This window comes from Salmo trutta, chromosome 38, assembly GCF_901001165.1.
Source record: "Salmo trutta chromosome 38, fSalTru1.1, whole genome shotgun sequence".
Lineage (NCBI taxonomy): Eukaryota > Metazoa > Chordata > Actinopteri > Salmoniformes > Salmonidae > Salmo > Salmo trutta.
Genome location: NC_042994.1, coordinates 6,724,454 through 6,745,148, shown reverse-complemented (window position 1 = coordinate 6,745,148; position 20,695 = coordinate 6,724,454). Strand labels below are relative to the sequence as shown.

The window sequence follows — 20,695 nt, the reverse complement described above, 5'->3', positions numbered from 1 at the left end:
CTTACCATAAGAAAGGGGTTGAATACTTATTGACTCAAGACATTTCAGCTTCTCATTTGTAATTCATTTGTAAAAATGTCTAAAAGCATAATTATACTTTGACATTATGTGGTATGTGTAGGCTTGTGACCCCCCAAAAAACTACATTTCATCCATTTTAAATTCAGGCTGTAACACAACAAAATGTGGAAAAAGTGAAGGGGGGTGAATACTTTCTGAAGGCACTGTATGTCTCTATAATGAAGTTGTAGGCCTATAAAGTTATTTAATCTGTCCAACAATGTGTGAATGACATTGTAGATTGATGTTGCTAAGTTCCTGTTTTGACTCTACAAAATATTGACCAGTGCAGATGAATAATTTGAAGTTACTGTCCAGGTTCTTAGTGTGATTGATTGCCAGTTTGCAGTGCCTGTTGCTAAGTTACTCTGTGTGTCCTGCAGGGTGCGCCCTCTGTCCGAGTCGCTCAACGATCTCTTCAAGGAAGTCACTCTGCTGCACAGGCGTATCACGGAACTCACCCATCGCCTAGCAACCCTGGAACCATTCCTCCGTCGCCACGGCTACCGGGACGAGGGGGAGGAGGGAGGGGGTGGCGGTAGCAGGGCTCTGGCACCTCGGAGCATGAGAGGTGGTGCAGCGAGACTGACGAGGTACACCTTGAAGAAGGCGGTCCCTGTGAGGGGGACTAGGGTGGTGAGGAGGAGGAGGGTGAGAGTATACAACAACGGACAAGTTAGGATGCTGGAGAGTGCGAGTGAGAGATAGCGGGAGGGATTGTGGACTACGGAGGAGTGCGATAGTAGGAAAGTTAGTGTTTTAAGTTCAGTGTGAGGTGAGAGGTGAGAGGTCAAAGGTGAAAGAGTGAGAAATTAACGAAATAGAGTCTGCAAATAATTATAATGTATCAAAATCTGATATCTATTGTAGAAAGTTGATGTAAAATGTATGTATTCTCTATCTCTGCTTCATTATAAACAAAGATGTGCATCTGTAGCTGTTATGTGTATCAACCCATGATATATTCATTAAACAAACTCATCAAGTCTCAACTGTCTGATCATCTCATTCAGAACTAGCCAACTGTGGTTGCATGGCCATGAAAATAATTCAATAATTTTCATGGAAGCGTGATCATCATTAGATTCAAAACCAATCACCACACAATTGATTTTAGAGTACCACATTATCAATACACAATAGAACAAAATTCTACTATTGGAGGGGATGTTGTATGCCACATTGTTATGTTTGCTATCTGAATTTAAAGGGTCTGTTATTCGTTTGGGACTTTGGTGTTTGAAGGATCTGTGAAGGTTTGTAGATTTTTTTTCTTCCGTTAGCTGTAGTCACAAAGGGTAATACTAAAGCCAGCTGGTATATGTACTGTGTGTGTGTGTGAGTGTGGATGTGTTGTGGGCATAAGGATCGAACTTTGTGCCCTCATTAAAACTTTGCCAAGCGTTTCTACAGCAACCGTTCCTTCTCTCCTTTCTCTCCTCTCCTCTTCCCCGACTCTTGCTTGTCATCCACAGAGCCGCAGTATATAATGTTCCGTCTTTCTCATTCCCTCTTTTCCAACCTGCCTCTACTCTCCCATCTCTGCTTGTCATCCTCCGTTGTTTCTCTCTAGCCCTGTTTATACCTGGTTCTAACATGCGTCCTTTTTCCTGATCTTGTCCACATTCTGATTGATCCCGCATTTTTAGACAGGTTTACACGATTAAAAGACGCATTGTGTAGACCAATCTGGGCAGTGAAACCACTTAAATCATCATTATACCGGCCTCTAACATCATTGACAGGCTGCACCATTGACTTATGCCACCAACATGTCTTCAAATAAATAACTTATCATTGGAAAGAATAGCTGTGAAATCCTTTGCATACAGGGATGGATCAGGAAATTTGGTCACAATGCAGATACAAAAATGTGGGCACAATCAGAATGTGGACAAGATTAGGACACACAACCCATGTTAGCACCAGGTATAAATGGGGCTTCAGTCTTTCATCTCTTCTTCTTAATCTGCATTCCATCCCCCATTTCTCTCTCTCTCTCTCTCTCTCTCTCTCTCTCTCCGACTCTCCCTCTCTCTCTCTTTCTCCGACTTTCCCTCTCTCTGTAGATGTTCGGCTCATGCTGTACTTTCCATTTTGGTATTGGATGTTGATTCATTTTCCCATCCAATCCACTAAGACAGTGAGAGTATACAGTATAAATCCTCCACTCTCCCCATATCTCTTGAAAAAAGAGCCAGTTGCTAGGTAACGGTTAATTGTCAAGTAGTTACATGTGTTGCAATGTGTTCTATCGATGTGTTCTTGTTCTATCAGTGTTGTTTATAGCACTAGCTAATTATCTATCTCTCAATGACATAGGATCATAGCAGAGATATTGAATTATACAAATATAGATAGAGATATGCTTTACCAAAATCTCAAAGAGGGTTTTGTGGATGACTGGTTTCTTTAAATATCCCCCTTGTTGCTGGTCAGAGCTCTTTCAGAAGAAAGAGAGGCAGAGAGAGAGTCTCAGGAGGAGAATTTGGAGTCTTTCAAATTCTGTATACAATATCCTACTGGTTCACTTTTTATCAGTGTGTCGTTCGTCACCTCCCTCTCCGTCTGTCCTGGCCTACAAACCTGCCTATCCAACATCTTGAGTAACCTCAATCTCATTTCAGTGTCCTACTTGTGAAAGAAAAAAAACAGACAGAAGATACGAAAATGCAGAAAAAGGAGAACTACGGAGAGACAAGATGAAAGGTAAAAGGGGATGAGAGGAACGGGAGCATGGACAGGTGTCCTGGATGAAAGTGACAATACAGCAACAGGATTAAAGAGGAGTGATACTGGCCATTTAAATGACAGATGAATCTGAGAACACTTGAAAAGGCCCTGCACCTTTAAAGGGGCAATCTGCAGTTAATACATCCATTTTTGGACTTGATGTGTACCCATTGATTCTTGAAGAATATAAGTTATAAATGCCTCATGAGCTGTTGTACCCCACCAGAAGCCAAAATATAAGCTTGTTTTACTCCAATGTTTGTAAACAAATTAAATTTAAACAAACACTATATAGAGTCAAAACATGGTTACAACTATAACATTGATATCATGGCTGGTAAGTCCTTGCATCCATCCATAGCTCTGTCTTGGAAGTTGAAAGTGGTTACGATTCTCCAGCCCCATTATAAAAAAAAATGAAACAGGGGCGGGGAGGACACTTTTCTATTGTTTTAACTGCCGAATGACCCTTTAAGGTATTGGTCCTTCGAGCCAGATAATTCCAATATATACAAAAACATATACATTATCATGAATCGCAGACAAATGAGAGACCATGAATGAATGTTGAAATCTGTGTAGAGGGGAAAAATAAGAAAACATAGGAATTTCACAAATTACATGATTTCATTTTTTGAAATTAATACTCAACAATTTGTTTTGTACAAAGAGACAGAAGAATAATATTTCTTAGCACTTATTTTCACATCAACTGTCTTTAATTATCCTAATTTTAAATATTATTAAATATTTCACCACATTTGTTATTATTCTTTAACACATGTCATTTCTTCCCATAAAAAAATTAAAGAGTGACTGAAATGTTTAGTCATATATACATTTTCACAATCTTTACAGTTCTAGAAATGGTTGTGTTATCATTTTCTCTTGGAAACACGTAAAATAAAGGGTTGCCAAAGAAGAAAAATTATAACTTGTAAAAATGCAGGAGAGAGTCTTTAGGTGTGCACTGTTTCAACAAATTACAAGCTTGCACATATGTGGCCTTTCATTTTTTTTATAAAACAATTTTAGCAGGGAACCTTCAAATCAAAGATATCACCCAAAAGGTTCTTACTTTCAGCCATTTTGTACACTTTTATTAAAAGTCTGCTAGAGGGAGGTAAGTTATTTACATACAGCACTATAATACAGAACATCAGTCAACAGTTCTCTCTTTAGCGCTTTCTTTTCCACACACACACACACACACACACACACACACACACACACACACACACACACACACACACACACACACACACACACACACACACACACACACACACACACACACACACACACAGAGGTAATCAAGCGTATGTACTGAGGCACATACAACAACAGAAAGAAAGAATGAAAGAAAGAAACTTACTGAAGAAAGAGAGGTTGTAGGGAAAAAACAAGCAAAAACATTGAAAATCAAAGCTGGTTCATCACTTCATAAAAACGTTATACCAATACCTTTACCTCATTCACAGGAATTTAATAATACCAATACCTTCACCTCATTCACAGGCATTTAATAATACCAATACCTTCACCTCATTCACAGGAATTTAATAATACCAATACCTTCACCTCATTCACAGGCATTTAATAATACCAATACCTTCACCTCATTCACAGGCATTTAATAATACCAATACCTTCACCTCATTCACAGGAATTTAATAATACCAATACCTTCACCTCATTCACAGGCATTTAATAATACCAATACCTTCACCTCATTCACAGGCATTTAATAATACCAATACCTTCACCTCATTCACAGGAATTTAATAATACCAATACCTTCACCTCATTCACAGGCATTTAATAATACCAATACCTTCACCTCATTCACAGGCATTTAATAATACCAATACCTTCACCTCATTCACAGGCATTTAATAATACCAATACCTTCACCTCATTCACAGGCATTTAATAATACCAATACCTTCACCTCATTCACAGGCATTTAATAATACCAATACCTTCACCTCATTCACAGGCATTTAATAATACCAATACCTTCACCTCATTCACAGGCATTTAATAATACCAATACCTTCACCTCATTCACAGGCATTTAATAATACCAATACCTTCACCTCATTCACAGGCATTTAATAATACCAATACCTTCACCTCATTCACAGGCATTTAATAATACCAATACCTTCACCTCATTCACAGGCATTTAATAATACCAATACCTTCACCTCATTCACAGGCATTTAATAATACCAATACCTTCACCTCATTCACAGGAATTTACAACCAAACGTCAAGAGGAGCAGAGAAGCCTGAACTTCTCTTCTTACACTTCTTCTGGTTCCATAATAAATCTGTTGAAACTATTTCTGTCATAGCAATTATTCCTATTGACAATTCTGTTTACTGAATTTGAAATATTTTAAAATAACGACCATTTTCAGAGCAAAATTCTATTTGTCTTTTTACAGAGACAAACACACACCAACAAGGATCAGAATCAATTAAATCGATTAAAAAGTCCAGATATCATTCCCAAACACCCACTTTTGGGATAAAATAGAGTCTAAGTAAAAAAGGGAAAATAAAAAAATTCCACTGATGCATGCATGTCCTTACGAACACATGTCCTTATACACTGACTCAATATCATACACACTGACTTGTCAGTCATGAAAGAAGGAAAAATCTTTCAAAGTTTCAATAGGGATGTACAAGTATTGATCAACTAATCAATAACACTGATTGTGCTTAGATCGTACAATTTGGTTTGGCAAAATGACAAATCACTTAGAAATGTAATATTTCAGACAGCTATAACTTAAAGTAATTCATAAATAGAATAAATCAAATGAAGATATGGGGGGGTCCTAAATTGTATATTACAACAATGACATGGAGGTGAACACAAATACAGCTTGGGCCTGGATATCTGTCTGTGATAAGTTGTGGCTTTGAGGTCATCTTCCATGGACATGAGGTTATCATTGATGGAAGCGACCCAGAGACATTGGCAAAGGCGTGATAAACAAACCACTGGACTCAATGCTAATAGAATAGGGGGAAAAACGTTACTTTCAACACTATGTGGAGATTCAACGTTTTTTCATTTTTATCATGGCATTGGTTTGCTTTTCTCCACCTTCCACCAAGTACCTTCCAGGACAGTGGTGAGGACTATTTTCCAAAAGGAAAATACTGTCCAGTGTCTTCAATCACATTTGTAAATTCATAAGATATTTGCCCTTGATAGATGAAAAGTTGTTGTTCTGGTTGAAATAGACAGAATTATTCAAAATAGGTTTTATTTTAAACGCAGAGATTAGGAATTCTTGCTAATACTAGGCTAATGGTAATCATGTCCTGGTCAAGTACTCAAGCTTCACAAACGTCATTGTCCTTGTATCCTACTTATGTATCAAGCCATTGATGGAAATTGACAAAACATTCCATAATCACCTTCGGCAAAATGTTGAAAGTTTACTGAGATTTACTGAATGTTACATCCAGACTGTCTTGTGTGGCCTGTATAAAGTGATTGATTTGTTTTGGTATTCACAAGGAAAAAGCAAACAAATAGTGAATAGTGATTTTTCTCCCCAATCCCCATCTCAAGTGACCACCTTCAGTGATATCTGAATGATCTCAGAAATTATACCACATTCTAAGTAAGTCAAACATGATTAGTGGTTTGATCAAGTCCTTGACGTGAATTAAGGAGAGAGATACAGTATACAGTACAGTAACAGTACAATGATTGGGTGAAATAAAATAAATAAACCCACTGAGACTTTCTTTCCTCCCTGTGTTCACAGCGCACCACTCCCCGCCCATCCCCCTTGTAATAAATGTGTTTTGATAATACAGCAGCAACAGCTTACTGCCATAATACAAATGAAATAAGTAACACTGCTGTTCATCTCTCCATTCCCATACCATGGTCCAACAGTCCATATCTTAAAAGTAGAAAAAGTCCAATTGAAACCAACTCCATTGAATCACTTCCCAGCAACATATAGGCATACAAGGGGATTTACATATATTTAGCAAATACTGCATCTATGCCAAGTTTTTTTTTTTTTTAACACAAAAATTATAATAAGTGTAATTGATAGTTTACCTTTGGGTATATAAGGGGGACTTGTGATATGTTGGGATTTAAAACGGTAAATCAAATGATTTATGGAAAGCTAAAGGGTGAGATAAGAGCCTCTTGACTAGCACCCGAGTGAAACGAGCAGAAAACTACATTCCATGATGCAACTATCTCCCATTTCAGGTGGGTGGATCTCATTTAAAGCAAAATCTCAGCTAAGTGGATTCTCAGAGAACATGATAAGCACTTTATGAATTACTAGTTAATAACTGAATTGTCCACAGAATGAACACCCTTTCTACCGATAGGAGGAGGAGTCTTCATATCTTTATGATTGTAGTGAGTTCAGTAAGGCACATCCTGCTCGGTATCTGAGATCACCACTACTCCCGACGTACTGCCAGGCAAAACAAGAAATCTAAACTGCAAACCAGTATGATGCCACATAAGTACTTTCTCCTTCACTATAAGATGTCAAGTATATGGAAAATGTACTCAGCAAATCATGCCTTTCACATACAGTATACTTTTTCACAGCACTCCAAGAACAGAAAATATGGATAATCAAGAATTAAGAAGACATCTGAATTACACAACCTAAAAGTATTGGTACTTAAGTAACATTTCTTCCTAACAAATAGTCTATTAGTCTCCTGTAATATGGTGGCCTAGCAAATAATTAACAACAGTACAAATATATAACAACATGAACTATTAAAAAAAAAGAAAACGAGCCCAAACTGAACATCTTAAACAATTTAATTATATTCAATAATATCATTAACAACATTATCAATACAATTATTGTTAGTTTACCCTGTTACTTCAAGAAAAGTATTAGATTTTTCATTAATTTGATTGTATTTCTGACAGCTAAGCAAAACGTTCGTTTTGGTGTAAGGAACAGCAGGCGAGCGGAAGAGAGAGAAAGATAAAAGAGGGAGTGAAGAAGGAGAGGAGAAACGGAGGAGAGATTTCTCTCCTCCTCCCTCACAGTCTCATAGTCAAGCAGCAGAATCCATTCATTTCCTCATTAGAAGTCGTGTCGCTTTCTGTTACACTTGACAGTTCCTTCACTCTCCTTCACTCTGTCCGCAGTGTCCATTGTCCAACTAACCTTCCTCAGTTAGAAATATGAGAACGATGTGCACAATGTAGCGTCTATTCGTTCTCCTCAGACAGAGAAGCAATTATCCTGTTCTCTAGCTCAATCTCTTTCTTTCAGACGTCAGACTCGATGCTGGAGAGCTTCTCGTAAACGTGGCCGTTGCTCGAGCCATTGAAGGGTCTCTGGCCGCCCTGCCCCACCAACCCTAACCCCCCGTCCCTGACCGGCAGTAGCTTGTTGCCTCCCAGTCTGGGGCCATGGTGGTTCCCCATGGGCCCCCCCAACCCTCCCCCAAGACACAGATCATTGGGGAACCTGGGGGTCACGTTGGACATGACCCCCGTCGTGGCTGACGCCGGCAAATATGAAGGCACCCCCATGGAGCCTCGGAAGTCCCCACGGCTGTTGTTGAGGAGATGCTGTGGCGGTTGTTGCTGTTGCTGTGGAGACATTTTGACGTAGTACGGTTTGCCGCCATGTAATAGACACTGGTCATCGCCGAAGGTTGGGATGAAGGGGTTCTGGGTCACCTTATCTGGGTAGAGAGATTTAGACAAGGAGTAAGTCCCGGCCCCTTTGCCACTACCGCCCCCACCACCTCCACCTCCACCTCCCATCATTCTTCTATCCCTGTCCCTCATGTCTTTCTCCCCCACCGACCGACGGTGCAACCCACCTTCGCCTCGTTCGCCTCGGAACAAACTGAAGGAGGAGCCTCCTTTCGCCCTCTCCCGCTCACTACCACCCCGATTGAAAAAGGAGGGACTATCTCTGTCCCTCTCCGCGTACTGGGCAAACATTTGGGCGTATGGGCTAACGCCCTCCATGTAGCGGTCTTTGTCTTTCAAGCTCACGCTTCTGGGCGGGAGGAGCTGCCCCCCTCCTCCCCCTCCTCCCCCACCTCCTCCTCCACCCCCGCCCATGCGTCCGCCGTCCCCCCCCTTCTGCAAATCCACAAACGTGTCGTAGGAGTGTTGCCTCCGTAACACCCGCCCACCTGGCCCTAGCTTCCTGCGCTGTGCATGACTTTGTGATTGAACAGCACCCCCCGCATCAACACTCTTCCCCCCTCCACCCCCCATCTGGCTAAATATGAGGTTATCTTCACTGATGTCATACAGGTTGCCTGGTTTCTTACATGACTCGCACCGTTTGCAAGTAGCAGAGCTTGGACGACTATTTCCCCCTCCGCCACTAGCGCTACCACCCCCTCCTCCCCCTCCGCCACTAGCGCTCCCATGCGTACAGGTGCCCCCTGGTCCATGGTGAGAGATGGACTTCCCTCCTCCTCCCCCACCACCACCACTGTGATTCCGACACTCCCAGTCACCCCCTGCTATGCCTCCACCCCCCACTTCAGACATGTTCTTCTCCCAACACGTGTGGGCCTGTTGCCCTGACGACCCCAAGCCCATTCCTCCGACTACGCCACTTTTGCCCTCTGACTTCTTGGGTTTGTTACCTTTCAGGAAATCCTCCACGGGCACTAGGCTCTTACAAATGCCACTACCACTACTACCGCCACCGACTCCTCCTCCCCTACCGCCCATCGGCCCGTCGGACATATCCACATGCTCCCACTTGGCAGAGCCCTCCTCGGAATGGAACTGCTCCGCATAGAACTCCCTCAGATTTTCTTTGTCGCGGAATAAGTAAGGTGAAGAGTTACCCCCTCCTCCTCCACCTCCTCCACCTCCTCCTCTCTTCCGCTCAGAGGGGACCAGGGGTGGGGAGGCCGAGCGGTGTCCCAGGGGCCCGCGGGAGAAGTGGTGGTGGACGGTGTGATGGTGGTGGGCTCGCCTCCGGTAATCAATCTCGTCCTGCTCCCGTCTGGATTTGGCTGAGTGAGGCCTCTTTTTCAAGCTGTCCCTGTACTGTTTACGCCTCTTGGCGTTGCCCTCCAGATTGCCGTAGGTGATGGTGTGTGAGGAGATATCCGACACATCATCGCCCCCCGAACCCCCGCCACCCCCTCCTCCTCCACCCATGCAGTACCTGTCGTGACCGCCCCTGTCGATAAACCCAGAACTGGACGCCCCGCCTTTGAAGGAGAACCTCCCGTAGAGGTCGTTCGACTTGAACTGACACACCTGCTGACCGGAGCCTGAGGCTGAGGTGTGGCCGGCGATCAGGTCAAACTTATTGGTGTTCCTGTGAGTCAGGGAGGCAACGCGGGGCTGTGTGGTGAATATGGGCGCTACCCCTCCCCCTAAACTGTCACAATCAAACATCCCTCCCTCCAATGAACTGGTACTGCCTAAGCTACTCGGCCTGTTAGGCGGGGGGCCGGACATACCCAGAGCCAGCCCGGGTCCCGGGCCTGAGTGGTGGTGCAGGTAATGGTCCTGGTACAGGTTGTTGTCCTTCAGGGGCAAGTTGCCAAAAGTCCTCTCCACCTCGCTGATGTAGTCGCTGAACATGTTGTCCTCGGGCAGGTAGGGTGGTGGCGGGGCCTTGCGCTCTTGTAAGCTGCGCCGGTGCTCGGAGATGTCGTAGATGCTGGGCGACTCGCCGCCGCCACGGTGGTGGCCACCGTAGTCCAGGGCGCCGTGCGTGTGAGGCGAGCCGTTGACCCCCGGGATGGCGGTCATGTCCTTGGCTGTGCGGAGCAGTCGCAGGATGTTGGAGTGGGTGTTGTTCATGTTCATGTTCATGGTGGCCGATGGAGAGTCCATGGCCGACTTGTTCTCCTCGATCTGGACCCCGTGGATACAACTCCAGATGCCCTGTTGGAGGAACAGATGAATAGGGGGATAGAGAATGGTATAGAAACAGGAGGAGAGGGAGAGAGAGAAAAACACGGGGAGAGGGGGAGCAAGCGAAAGAAACCAACACAAAGGCAGATTGACGAAAACAGAAATAGGGTAGATTGGTGGACGAGCATTAGAAAGCGGACGGGAGGTGGAAAGGTGGAGAGAGATGAGAGAGAGAGAGAGAGAGACAAAGAGAGAGAGGTTAATGCATTGCAGTGTTTCATCTGGCCACCTTGTTTACACACTATTAAACAGTAATAGGGGTGAGTTTATACGTTCTCCCTGGGAAGCAGACAGAGCTTTGGCCCCTGCAGAGGCTCAGAGCCTCACCTCTCCTCCTCTCACTCAGACCCAGTGTTGGAGGGCAGATCAGAGACTTGATTGATAATGACAGGAGCGCCGTTAGCGTCTAGTTTTGACCAACCAATCAATAACTTGAATTAATTTAATTGAAATTCAGCTGACAGCACTTTTCCTGGGGCAATCCAACCCCCCTCTCGTAAAGACACGTCACAAAAATTAATCATGCAATAAAAGTATTTAAAAATATTCTGCGAAATGAAAGGCAGGTGTGGTATTGTTTAAATGTTATGTTATTTTCTGGTTGTGAATTTGGCATTGTGAGGACAGTAATTCTAAGAGGTGACACCTGCCAACAAATCAAGGCATGTATGTTAGGATCAGCGCTGGGGGTTGGCGTTTCGCATGCCATTCCAGATAAAAAAACGAAAGATCATTGCCTGCCAGTGAAAACGTGTGTCACTGTTCATCAGGGGCGTCATGTCAAAACCATTTTTTTGTCCATCTCTTAGTCTCTCCTCTCCCCTGGCCCCCTGAATTCATTATTCTTTTTTCTACTCTTTCCACTCTTTTATTTCTCTTTCACTCTTTTTTTGTGTATTTTTTTGTCTTATTTTATCTCCATTGCCTCCTGGTCGCCATGGTGAAGCTTCCCCTCCAACGGGACTTTCTTTATCTATCTACGTATGTCCATACAATCCCTCTATAAAGGTGATAGGACAGAGGTTACTGGCACATCTTTCCTTTTGTGCTCCTCTGTTCCTTCTGTTCCCCTTTTATGTTTAATCATTCTTCTTCACGGACAGATTTCCTTTTCCTCTCGTCACATGATATCGGTTCCTTTTAGTCTCATCATATGCCCTCTCTTTCTGTCCCCTCCTCTCTCTCTCTCTCTCTCTCTCCCTCTCCCTGTCCCTGTCCCTGTCCCTGTCCCTGTCCCTGTCCCTGTCCCTGTCCCTGTCCCTGTCCCTGTCCCTATATGTGTGCAGATTGGTTGAGCATTACACTTTCTCATTCCCCCCCCTCTGTCCCTCCACAAGTGGAGCGCTAAACCAGGCATAGAAATCTGTAATAGACTAATATCTCTTGCAGGTGGCAATAGTTAGATGAGGGATAGTATTGAGGGTAATAGTGTAGAGGGTGAAAATGAATGCTGTAATGCCAAATAACATCAACACCTGTACGCTTGAACCAATAAATACTGAATTTGTATTCTACCAAGACTCTCCCTACATGTAAACTATGTGATGTACTTCGCATAAAATCGTTACTGCTGTGTTACAGAGCAACTATCGTCGAGCCCCCAAAAGAGGAAGGATACAGTAGAGAAAACTGTATTTTCAAAATGCTCAAGAGGATATTAGAAAAACCTTTCTAAAGAAGTTCAGGCAGGTAAACATTTGCGACTGTTTCTCAAATGAATGATAATTGAGTTCAATGAGCGTGCAACAACAAAAACATTCCCCCCCTCTTAAAAGGTAACATTATGCAAATGGAATTGTTCCTCAAGCAATTGTTTTTCATGCGTAAACAAGCTCTCTGACTTACAATAATAACTGCCATGACAACTGCCATGGTAAATGACCCGCATAAACACCCCTCAGAGCAGTCCCCATTTAACGATGCAACAACACCGTGATAAAGTTTGGTTTTTACCCTTCTACACAACTGGAATCAGTGGGCATGTAACTAACTGTAAGAGCCTTAGCATTAGTGTCATATATTAAAAGGGCTTTCAAAAGGCCCATTGGCGATGATTGTTATGTTAGTTTTGCTAGCACCGTTAGCATGGATTAGCCTAAATTCTATTAGTGTTCACAATATCAGTAGCTATACTTGTTTTGTTATCCTTGCTCAAAGGGTATAATGTAGTATCATTACTTATTACTATGTCTCTATCACAGTTAACAAAGTATCATTAGCTAATTAATATAGGTTTTACTATGCCGCGTTCACATCATGTCAGCTTACTCGTTGTAGAAAGATTATACTCAAGTTTCTCACTTGGGAAGTATCAGAATCAACAAATGTTAAGCCCTACGCAAATAACTTACGTTAATTTGAACTCGGAAGTCCCAAGTTTCCGACATGACGTGAACGTGGCATAAGCACAGAGTATTAGCAACCTGACCAGGAAGTACCGGTCCGGTTAAAGACGTGCTCCAATCCAGCCATGAACTCACCCTGCTGATGGAGAAGGTAAAGCCTGGCTTGCCGGTGCAGTAGCCCATGAAGCAGAAGCGCAGTTGCCAGTAGAAGGCGTGCTCGGCAATAAAGGTGATGAGCGACAGAGCCATGGCCGCCCCCAGCATGTAGAAGACGCCTGCCATGTTGTCCACGTCCAGCTGGCTGCTCATCACCTCGTTCTTCTCGTTGTGGCAGATCCCCGTCAGCCACAGAGCCTCCAGCTCCTCCATCTCTCCTGGGGGGACAAGCAGGAGATAGAGGGGGTTAGGAGGGGTTAGCAGGAGGGGTTAGCAGGAGGGGTTAGTTTATGATAAGGTTGTAGGTTAGGGGTCAGAGGGGATATACAGTGAGGATGGGTTAGGTTGGTTCAGTTTATATTGAGTTAGGTTAGGAGAAGATGGAAAGAGAATATAGCTAGGTGCTGAAAGGAAAGGTGAGGTATTTGAATAGTATAAGGCATGAGTGCTGAGGGATACAGTGAAGAGGGATACAGTGCAGAGGGATAGAGTGAAGAGGGATACAATGCAGGGGGATACAGTGAAGAGGCATACAATAGAGAGGAATACAGTGGAGAGGGATACAGTAAAGAGGGATACAGTGTGGAGGGAAACAGTAAAGAGGGACACAGTAGAGGGATGCAGTGAAGAGGGATACAGTAGAGAGGGATACAGTGAAGGGGATAGAGTGCAGAGGGATACAGTGAAGGGGATAGAGTGCAGAGGGATACAGTGAAGAGGGATACAGTAGACAGGCATTCCTAGTTGATCACCAAATATTTCTGTAGAAAAGCCAACAAACGATAAAGGCTTGCGCTCCTTTTTAAGAATTGTGTTGAGCTGTTGCCGGTAGGTGCACTTGATTCAAAAGTCCTGCACACCGGGTAAGCAAAGTGTTCCCATGAGACAAACTCCGCCTACCCGGCGGCGGCAAATCTGTGACTAAATCTGTGACTAAATCACCGTGGCTACAGAGCCTCCATGTTCCTGGCCACAGCCAAGTTTAATAGGCTATTAGCCTATGTAACATTTAATAACTTTAAAAACCATGACCACAGAGAGCAAAGATCTGCTGTTATTATGAGTGAGTTCATGTTTAAAGAGGGATACAGTAGAGAGGCATACAGTGAAGAGGGATACATTACATTTACATTTTAGTCATTTAGCAGACGCTCTCATCCAGAGTGACTTACAGTAGTGAATGCATCCATTTCATACATTTTTTTTCTCCGTACTGGTCCCCCGTGGGAATCGAACCCACAGTCCTGGCGTTGCAAACACCATGCTCTACCAACTGAGCCACACGGGACTTACAGTGAAGAGGGATACAGTGAAGTGGGATACAGGATAGAGGGATACAGTGAAGATGGATACAGAGAAGAGGGATACAGTAGAGGGATACAATGAAGAAGGATACAGAACAGAGGTATACAGTGGAGAGGGATAGAATCTAGAGGAATAGAGTGTGGAGGGATACAGTAGTGAGGGATACAATGATGATGGATACAGTGGCGAGGGATACAGTCTTGAGGGATATAGTGTGGAGGGATACAGTCTAGAGGGATACAGTATAGAGGGATATAGTATAGAGGGATGCAGTCTAGAGGGATACAGTGAAGAGGGAAACAGTCTAGAGGGATACAGTGAAGAGGGATAGAGTAGAAAGGGAAACAGTAGAAAGGGAAACAGTAGGGAGGGATACACTAGATAGGGATACAGTAAAGAGTTATACAATGAAGAGGGATACAGTGCAGGGGGATACAGTGGAGGGGGATGAGGTGGAGAGGGATACAGTGTGGAGGGATACAGTAGAGGGATACAGTTAAGAGGGATACAGTGTAGAGGGATACAGTTAAGAGGGATACAGTGTAGAGGGATACAGTGAGGAGTGATACAGTATTGAGGGATACATTGTAAAGAGATACAGTGAAGGGGGATACAGCGAAAGAGGGATACAATAAAGAGGGATACAGTAGAGGGATGCAGTGAAGAGCAATACAGTGAAAAGGGATACAGTAAAGTGGGATACAGTCAGGAGGGATACAGTGTAGAGGGATTCAATGAAGAGGGATACGGTGGAGAGGGATACAGTGTGGAGGGATACAGTGTAGAGGGATACAGTGAAGATGGATACAGTAAAGAGGGATACAGTAGAGCGATGCAGTGAATAGGGTAACAGTGTAGAGGGATACAGTAGAGGGATGCAGTGAAGACCAATACAGTAGGGAGGGATACAGGAAAGAGGCATACAATGCAGATGGATACAGAGAAGAGGGATACAATGATGATGGATACAGAGGACAGGGATGCTGTAGAGAGGGATACGGTCTAGAGGGATGCAGTAAAGAGGGATACAGTAGAGAGGGATACAGTAGAGGGATGCAGTAGAGGGGGATACAGTAGAGGGATGCAGTGAAGCGGGATACTGTGAAGGGAGATACAGTAGAGGGATGCAGTGAAGCGGGATACAGTAGAGAGGGATACAGTGTGGAGGGATACATTGAAGAGGGATGCCGTGAAGAAGGGATACAGTAGAGAGGCATACAGTGAAGAGGGATACATTACATTTACATTTTAGTCATTTAGCAGACGCTCTCATCCAGAGCGACTTACAGTAGTGAATGCATCCATTTCATACATTTTTTTTCTCCGTACTGGTCCCCCGTGGGAATCGAACCCACAGTCCTGGCGTTGCAAACACCATGCTCTACCAACTGAGCCACACGGGACTTACAGTGAAGAGGGATACAGTCTAGAGGGATATAGTATAGAGGGATGCAGTCTAGAGGGATACAGTATAGAGGGATACAGTCTAGAGGGATATAGTATAGAGGGATACAGTCTAGAGGGATATAGTATAGAGGGATACAGTCTAGAGGGATATAGTATAGAGGGATGCAGTATAGAGGGATACAGTCTAGAGGGATATAGTATAGAGGGATACAGTCTAGAGGGATATAGTATAGAGGGATACAGTCTAGAGGGATATAGTATAGAGGGATGCAGTCTAGAGGGATATAGTATAGAGGGATACAGTCTAGAGGGATATAGTATAGAGGGATGCAGTCTAGAGGGATATAGTATAGAGGGATACAGTCTAGAGGGATATAGTATAGAGGGATGCAGTCTAGAGGGATACAGTATAGAGGGATACAGTCTAGAGGGATATAGTATAGAGGGATGCAGTCTAGAGGGATACAGTATAGAGGGATACAGTGGCGAGGGATACAGTCTTGAGGGATATAGTGTGGAGGGATACAGTCTAGAGGGATATAGTATAGAGGGATACAGTCTAGAGGGATATAGTATAGAGGGATGCAGTCTAGAGGGATACAGTATAGAGGGATGCAGTCTAGAGGGATACAGTAGAGGGATACAATGAAGAAGGATACAGAACAGAGGTATACAGTGGAGAGGGATAGAATCTAGAGGAATAGAGTGTGGAGGGATACAGTAGAGAGGGATACAATGATGATGGATACAGTAGTGAGGGATACAGTCTTGAGGGATATAGTGTGGAGGGATACAGTCTAGAGGGATACAGTATAGAGGGATGCAGTCTAGAGGGATATAGTATAGAGGGATGCAGTCTAGAGGGATACAGTATAGAGGGATGCAGTCTAGAGGGATATAGTATAGAGGGATACAATGAAGAGGGATAGAGTAGAAAGGGAAACAGTAGAAAGGGAAACAGTAGGGAGGGAAACAGTAGGGAGGGATACAGTCTAGAGGGATACAGTATAGAGGGATGCAGTCTAGAGGGATATAGTATAGAGGGATGCAGTCTAGAGGGATACAGTATAGAGGGATACAATGAAGAGGGATAGAGTAGAAAGGGAAACAGTAGAAAGGGAAACAGTAGGGAGGGAAACAGTAGAGAGGGATACAGTAAAGAGGTATACAATGAAGAGGGATACAGTGCAGGGGGATACAGTGGAGGGGGATAAGGTGGAGAGGGATACAGTGTGGAGGGATACAGTAGAGGGATACAGTTAAGAGGGATACAGTGTAGAGGGATACAGTTAAGAGGGATACAGTGTAGAGGGATACAGTGAGGAGTGATACAGTATTGAGGGATACATTGTAAAGAGATACAGTGAAGGGGGATACAGCGAAGAGGGATACAATAAAGAGGGATACAGTAGAGGGATGCAGTGAAGAGCAATACAGTGAAAAGGGATACAGTTGAGTGGGATACAGCCAGGAGGGATACAGTGTAGAGGGATTCAATGAAGAGGGATACGGTGGAGAGGGATACAGTGAGGATGGATACAGTAAAGAGGGATACAGTAGAGGGATACAGTAGAGCAATGCAGTGAATAGGGATACAGTGTAGAGGGATACAGTAGAGGGATGCAGTGAAGACCGATACAGTAGGGAGGGATACAGGAAAGAGGCATGCAATGCAGATGGATACAGAGAAGAGGGATACAATGATGATGGATACAGAGGACAGGGATGCTGTAGAGAGGGATACAGTAGAGGGATGCAGTGAAGAGGGATACAGTAGAGGGGGATACAGTAGAGGGATGCAGTGAAGCGGGATACAGTAGAGAGGGATACAGTGTGGAGGGATACATTGAAGAGGGATACAGTAAAGGGATGCCGTGAAGAAGGGATACAGTAGATATGGATACAGCGGAGAGGGATACAGTAGCGAGGGATACAGTGCAGAGGGATAAAGTGAAGAAGGATACAGTAGATGGATGCAGTGAACGGGGAAACAGTAGAGAGGGATTCAGCATAGAGGGATACATTGAAGAGGGATACCGTGAAGAGGGATACAGTAGCGAAGGAAATAGTGGAGATGGTATTAGGGGAGAGTGAAACAGTCAAGGGATACAGTGGAGAGGGAAACAGTCGAGAGGGAAACAGTGAAGAGGGATACAGTAGAGGGATACAGTAGAAAGGGATACAGTGTAGAGGGATACAGTAGAGCGGGATACAGTAGAGAGGGATACCGTGAAGAGGGATACTGTGAAGCGGGATACAGTGACGAGGGATATAGTAGAGGGATGCAGTGGAGAGGGAAACAGTAGAGAGGGAAACATTTGAGAGGGAAACAGTGAAGAGGGATACAGTAGAGGGAAACAGTGAAGAGGGAAACAGCAGAGATGGATACAGTAGAGAGGGAAACAGTTGAAAGAGGGAAACAGTAGAGAGGGATACAGTAAAGAGGGATAAAGTGCAGTGGACTGTACTTAATATTGTGACACTGATTAAGTTGCTTCTGATGTCTTTGATTGTTATTGTGACTGTGTGTGTGCATGTGTGCATGTGTGTGTGTGTGTGTGTGTGTGCGTGTGTGCGTGTGTGCGTGGCCATTACAGCTGTGTGTGTGAGCACAGTCAGTGAACAAATCAAATCAAATGTTATTTGTCACATGCACCGAATACAACAAGTGTAGACTTACAAGACCTTAAACAACAATGCAGTTAAAAAAAATTGAGTTCGTAAAATATTTACTAAATAAACTAAAGTAAAAAAAAAAAATCTAATCAATCAAAAAGTAACACAACAAATGTACATAACAATAATGAGTCAATGTGCGGGGGTACAAGTTAGTCGAGGTAATTTGTAAAGTAACTATGCATAGATAATAAACAGCGAGTAGCAGCAGTGTAAAAACAAAGGGGGGGAGGGGGTCAAAGGGGGAGGGAGGGGGGGGGTCAAATAGTCCAGGTGACCATTTGATTAGTTGTTCAGCAGTCTTATGACTTGGGTGACTGGAGTCTGACAATTTTTGGGGCCTTCCTCTGACACTGGCTAGTATATAGGTCCTGGATGTCAGGAAGCTTGGCCCCAGTGATGTACTGGGCTGTACATACTACCCATAGCGCCTTACGGTCAGATGCCGAGCAGTTGCCATACCAGGGGACCCATGCAAAATCTTTTCAGTCTCCCGAGGGGGAAAAGGTATTGTCGTTCCCTCTTCACAACTGTCTTGGTGTGTTTGGACCATAATAGTTTGTTGGTGATGTGGACATCAAGGAACTTGAAACTCTCGACCCGCTCCACTTCAGCTCTTTCGACGTTAACGGGGGCCTGTTTGACCATCCTTTTCCTATAGTCCACAATCAGCTCCTTTGTGTTGCTCACATTGAGGGAGAGGTTGTTGTCCTGACAACACACTGCCAGGTCTCTGACCTCCTCGCTATAGGCTGTCTCATCGTTGTTGGGGATCAGGCCTACCACTGTGGTATCGTCAGCAAACTTAATGAGGGTGTTGGAGTCGTGCTTGGCCACGCAGTCGTGGGTGAACAGGGAGTACAGGTGGAGACTAAGCATGCACCCCTGAGGGGTCCCAGTGTTGAGGATCAGCCTGGCAGATGTGTTGTTGCCTAACCTTACCACCTGTGTGACCTGTTAGGAAGTCCAGGATCCAGTTGCAGAGGGAGGTGTTTAGTCCCAGGGTCTTTAGCTTAGTGGGCACTATGGTGTTGAACACTGAGCTGTAGTCAATTATTGTATTTTTTTTTATTTCACCTTTATTTAACCAGGTAGGCTAGTTGAGAACAAGTTCTCATTTACAACTGCAACCTGGCCAAGATAAAGCAAAGCAGTGCGACACAAACAACAACACAGAGTTACACATGGAATAAACAAACGTACAGTCAATAACACAATAGAAAAGTCTGTATACAGTGTGTGCAAATGGCGTAAAGAGGTAAGGCAATAAATAGGCCATAGTAGCGAAGTAATTACAATTTAGCAAATTAACACTGGAATGATAGATGTGCAGATGATGATGTGCAAGTAGAAATACTGGTGTGCAAAAGAGCAAAAAAGTATATAAAAACAATATGGGGATGAGGTAGGTAGTTGGATGGGTTATTTACAGATGGGCTGTGTACAGCTGCAGCGATCGGTAAACTGCTCAGATAGCTGATGCTTAAAGTTAGTGAGGGAGATATAAGTCTCCAACTTCAGCGATTTTTGCAATTCGTTCCAGTCATTGGCAGCAGAGAACTGGAAGGAAAGGCGGCCAAAGGAGGAGTTGGCTTTGGGTACGACCAGTGAGATATACCTGCTGGAGTGCGTGCTAAGGGTGGGTGTTGTTATGGTGACCAGTGAGCTGAGATAAGGCGGAGCTATACCTAGCATAGACTTATAGATGACCTCGAGCCAGTGGGTCTGACGACGAATATGTAGCGAGGGGCAGCCGACAAGAGCATACAGGTCGCAGTGGTGGGTGGTATATGGGGCTTTGGTGACAAAACGATGGCACTGTGATAGACTGCATCCAATTTGCTGAGTAGAGTGTTGGAGGCTATTTTGTAAATGACATCGCCGAAGTCGAGTATCGGTAGGATAATCAGTTTTATGAGGGTATGTTTGGCAGCGTGAGTGAAGGAGGCTTTGTTGCGAAATAGGGAGCCGATTCTAGATGTAGTTTTGGATTGGATATGTTAAATATTTAGGGTTGTACCTGGTGGGTTCCTTGATAATTTGTGTGAGATTGAGGGCATCCAGGTTAGAT

General features: G+C 44.0%; 1 protein-coding gene across 1 annotated transcript in view; it reads right to left on the bottom strand.

The window, feature by feature from the left end:
- Positions 1–3,870: 3,870 nt before the first annotated feature.
- The window catches only part of LOC115178076 (glutamate receptor ionotropic, NMDA 2B-like), a 122,319-nt gene continuing 105,494 nt past the window's right edge, over positions 3,871–20,695 (bottom strand). The window contains 2 exon segments of the mRNA XM_029739114.1: positions 3,871–10,705; positions 13,216–13,454. Of these exon segments, the coding sequence (XP_029594974.1) occupies positions 8,093–10,705; positions 13,216–13,454 (2,852 nt within the window). The 3' untranslated portion in view covers positions 3,871–8,092.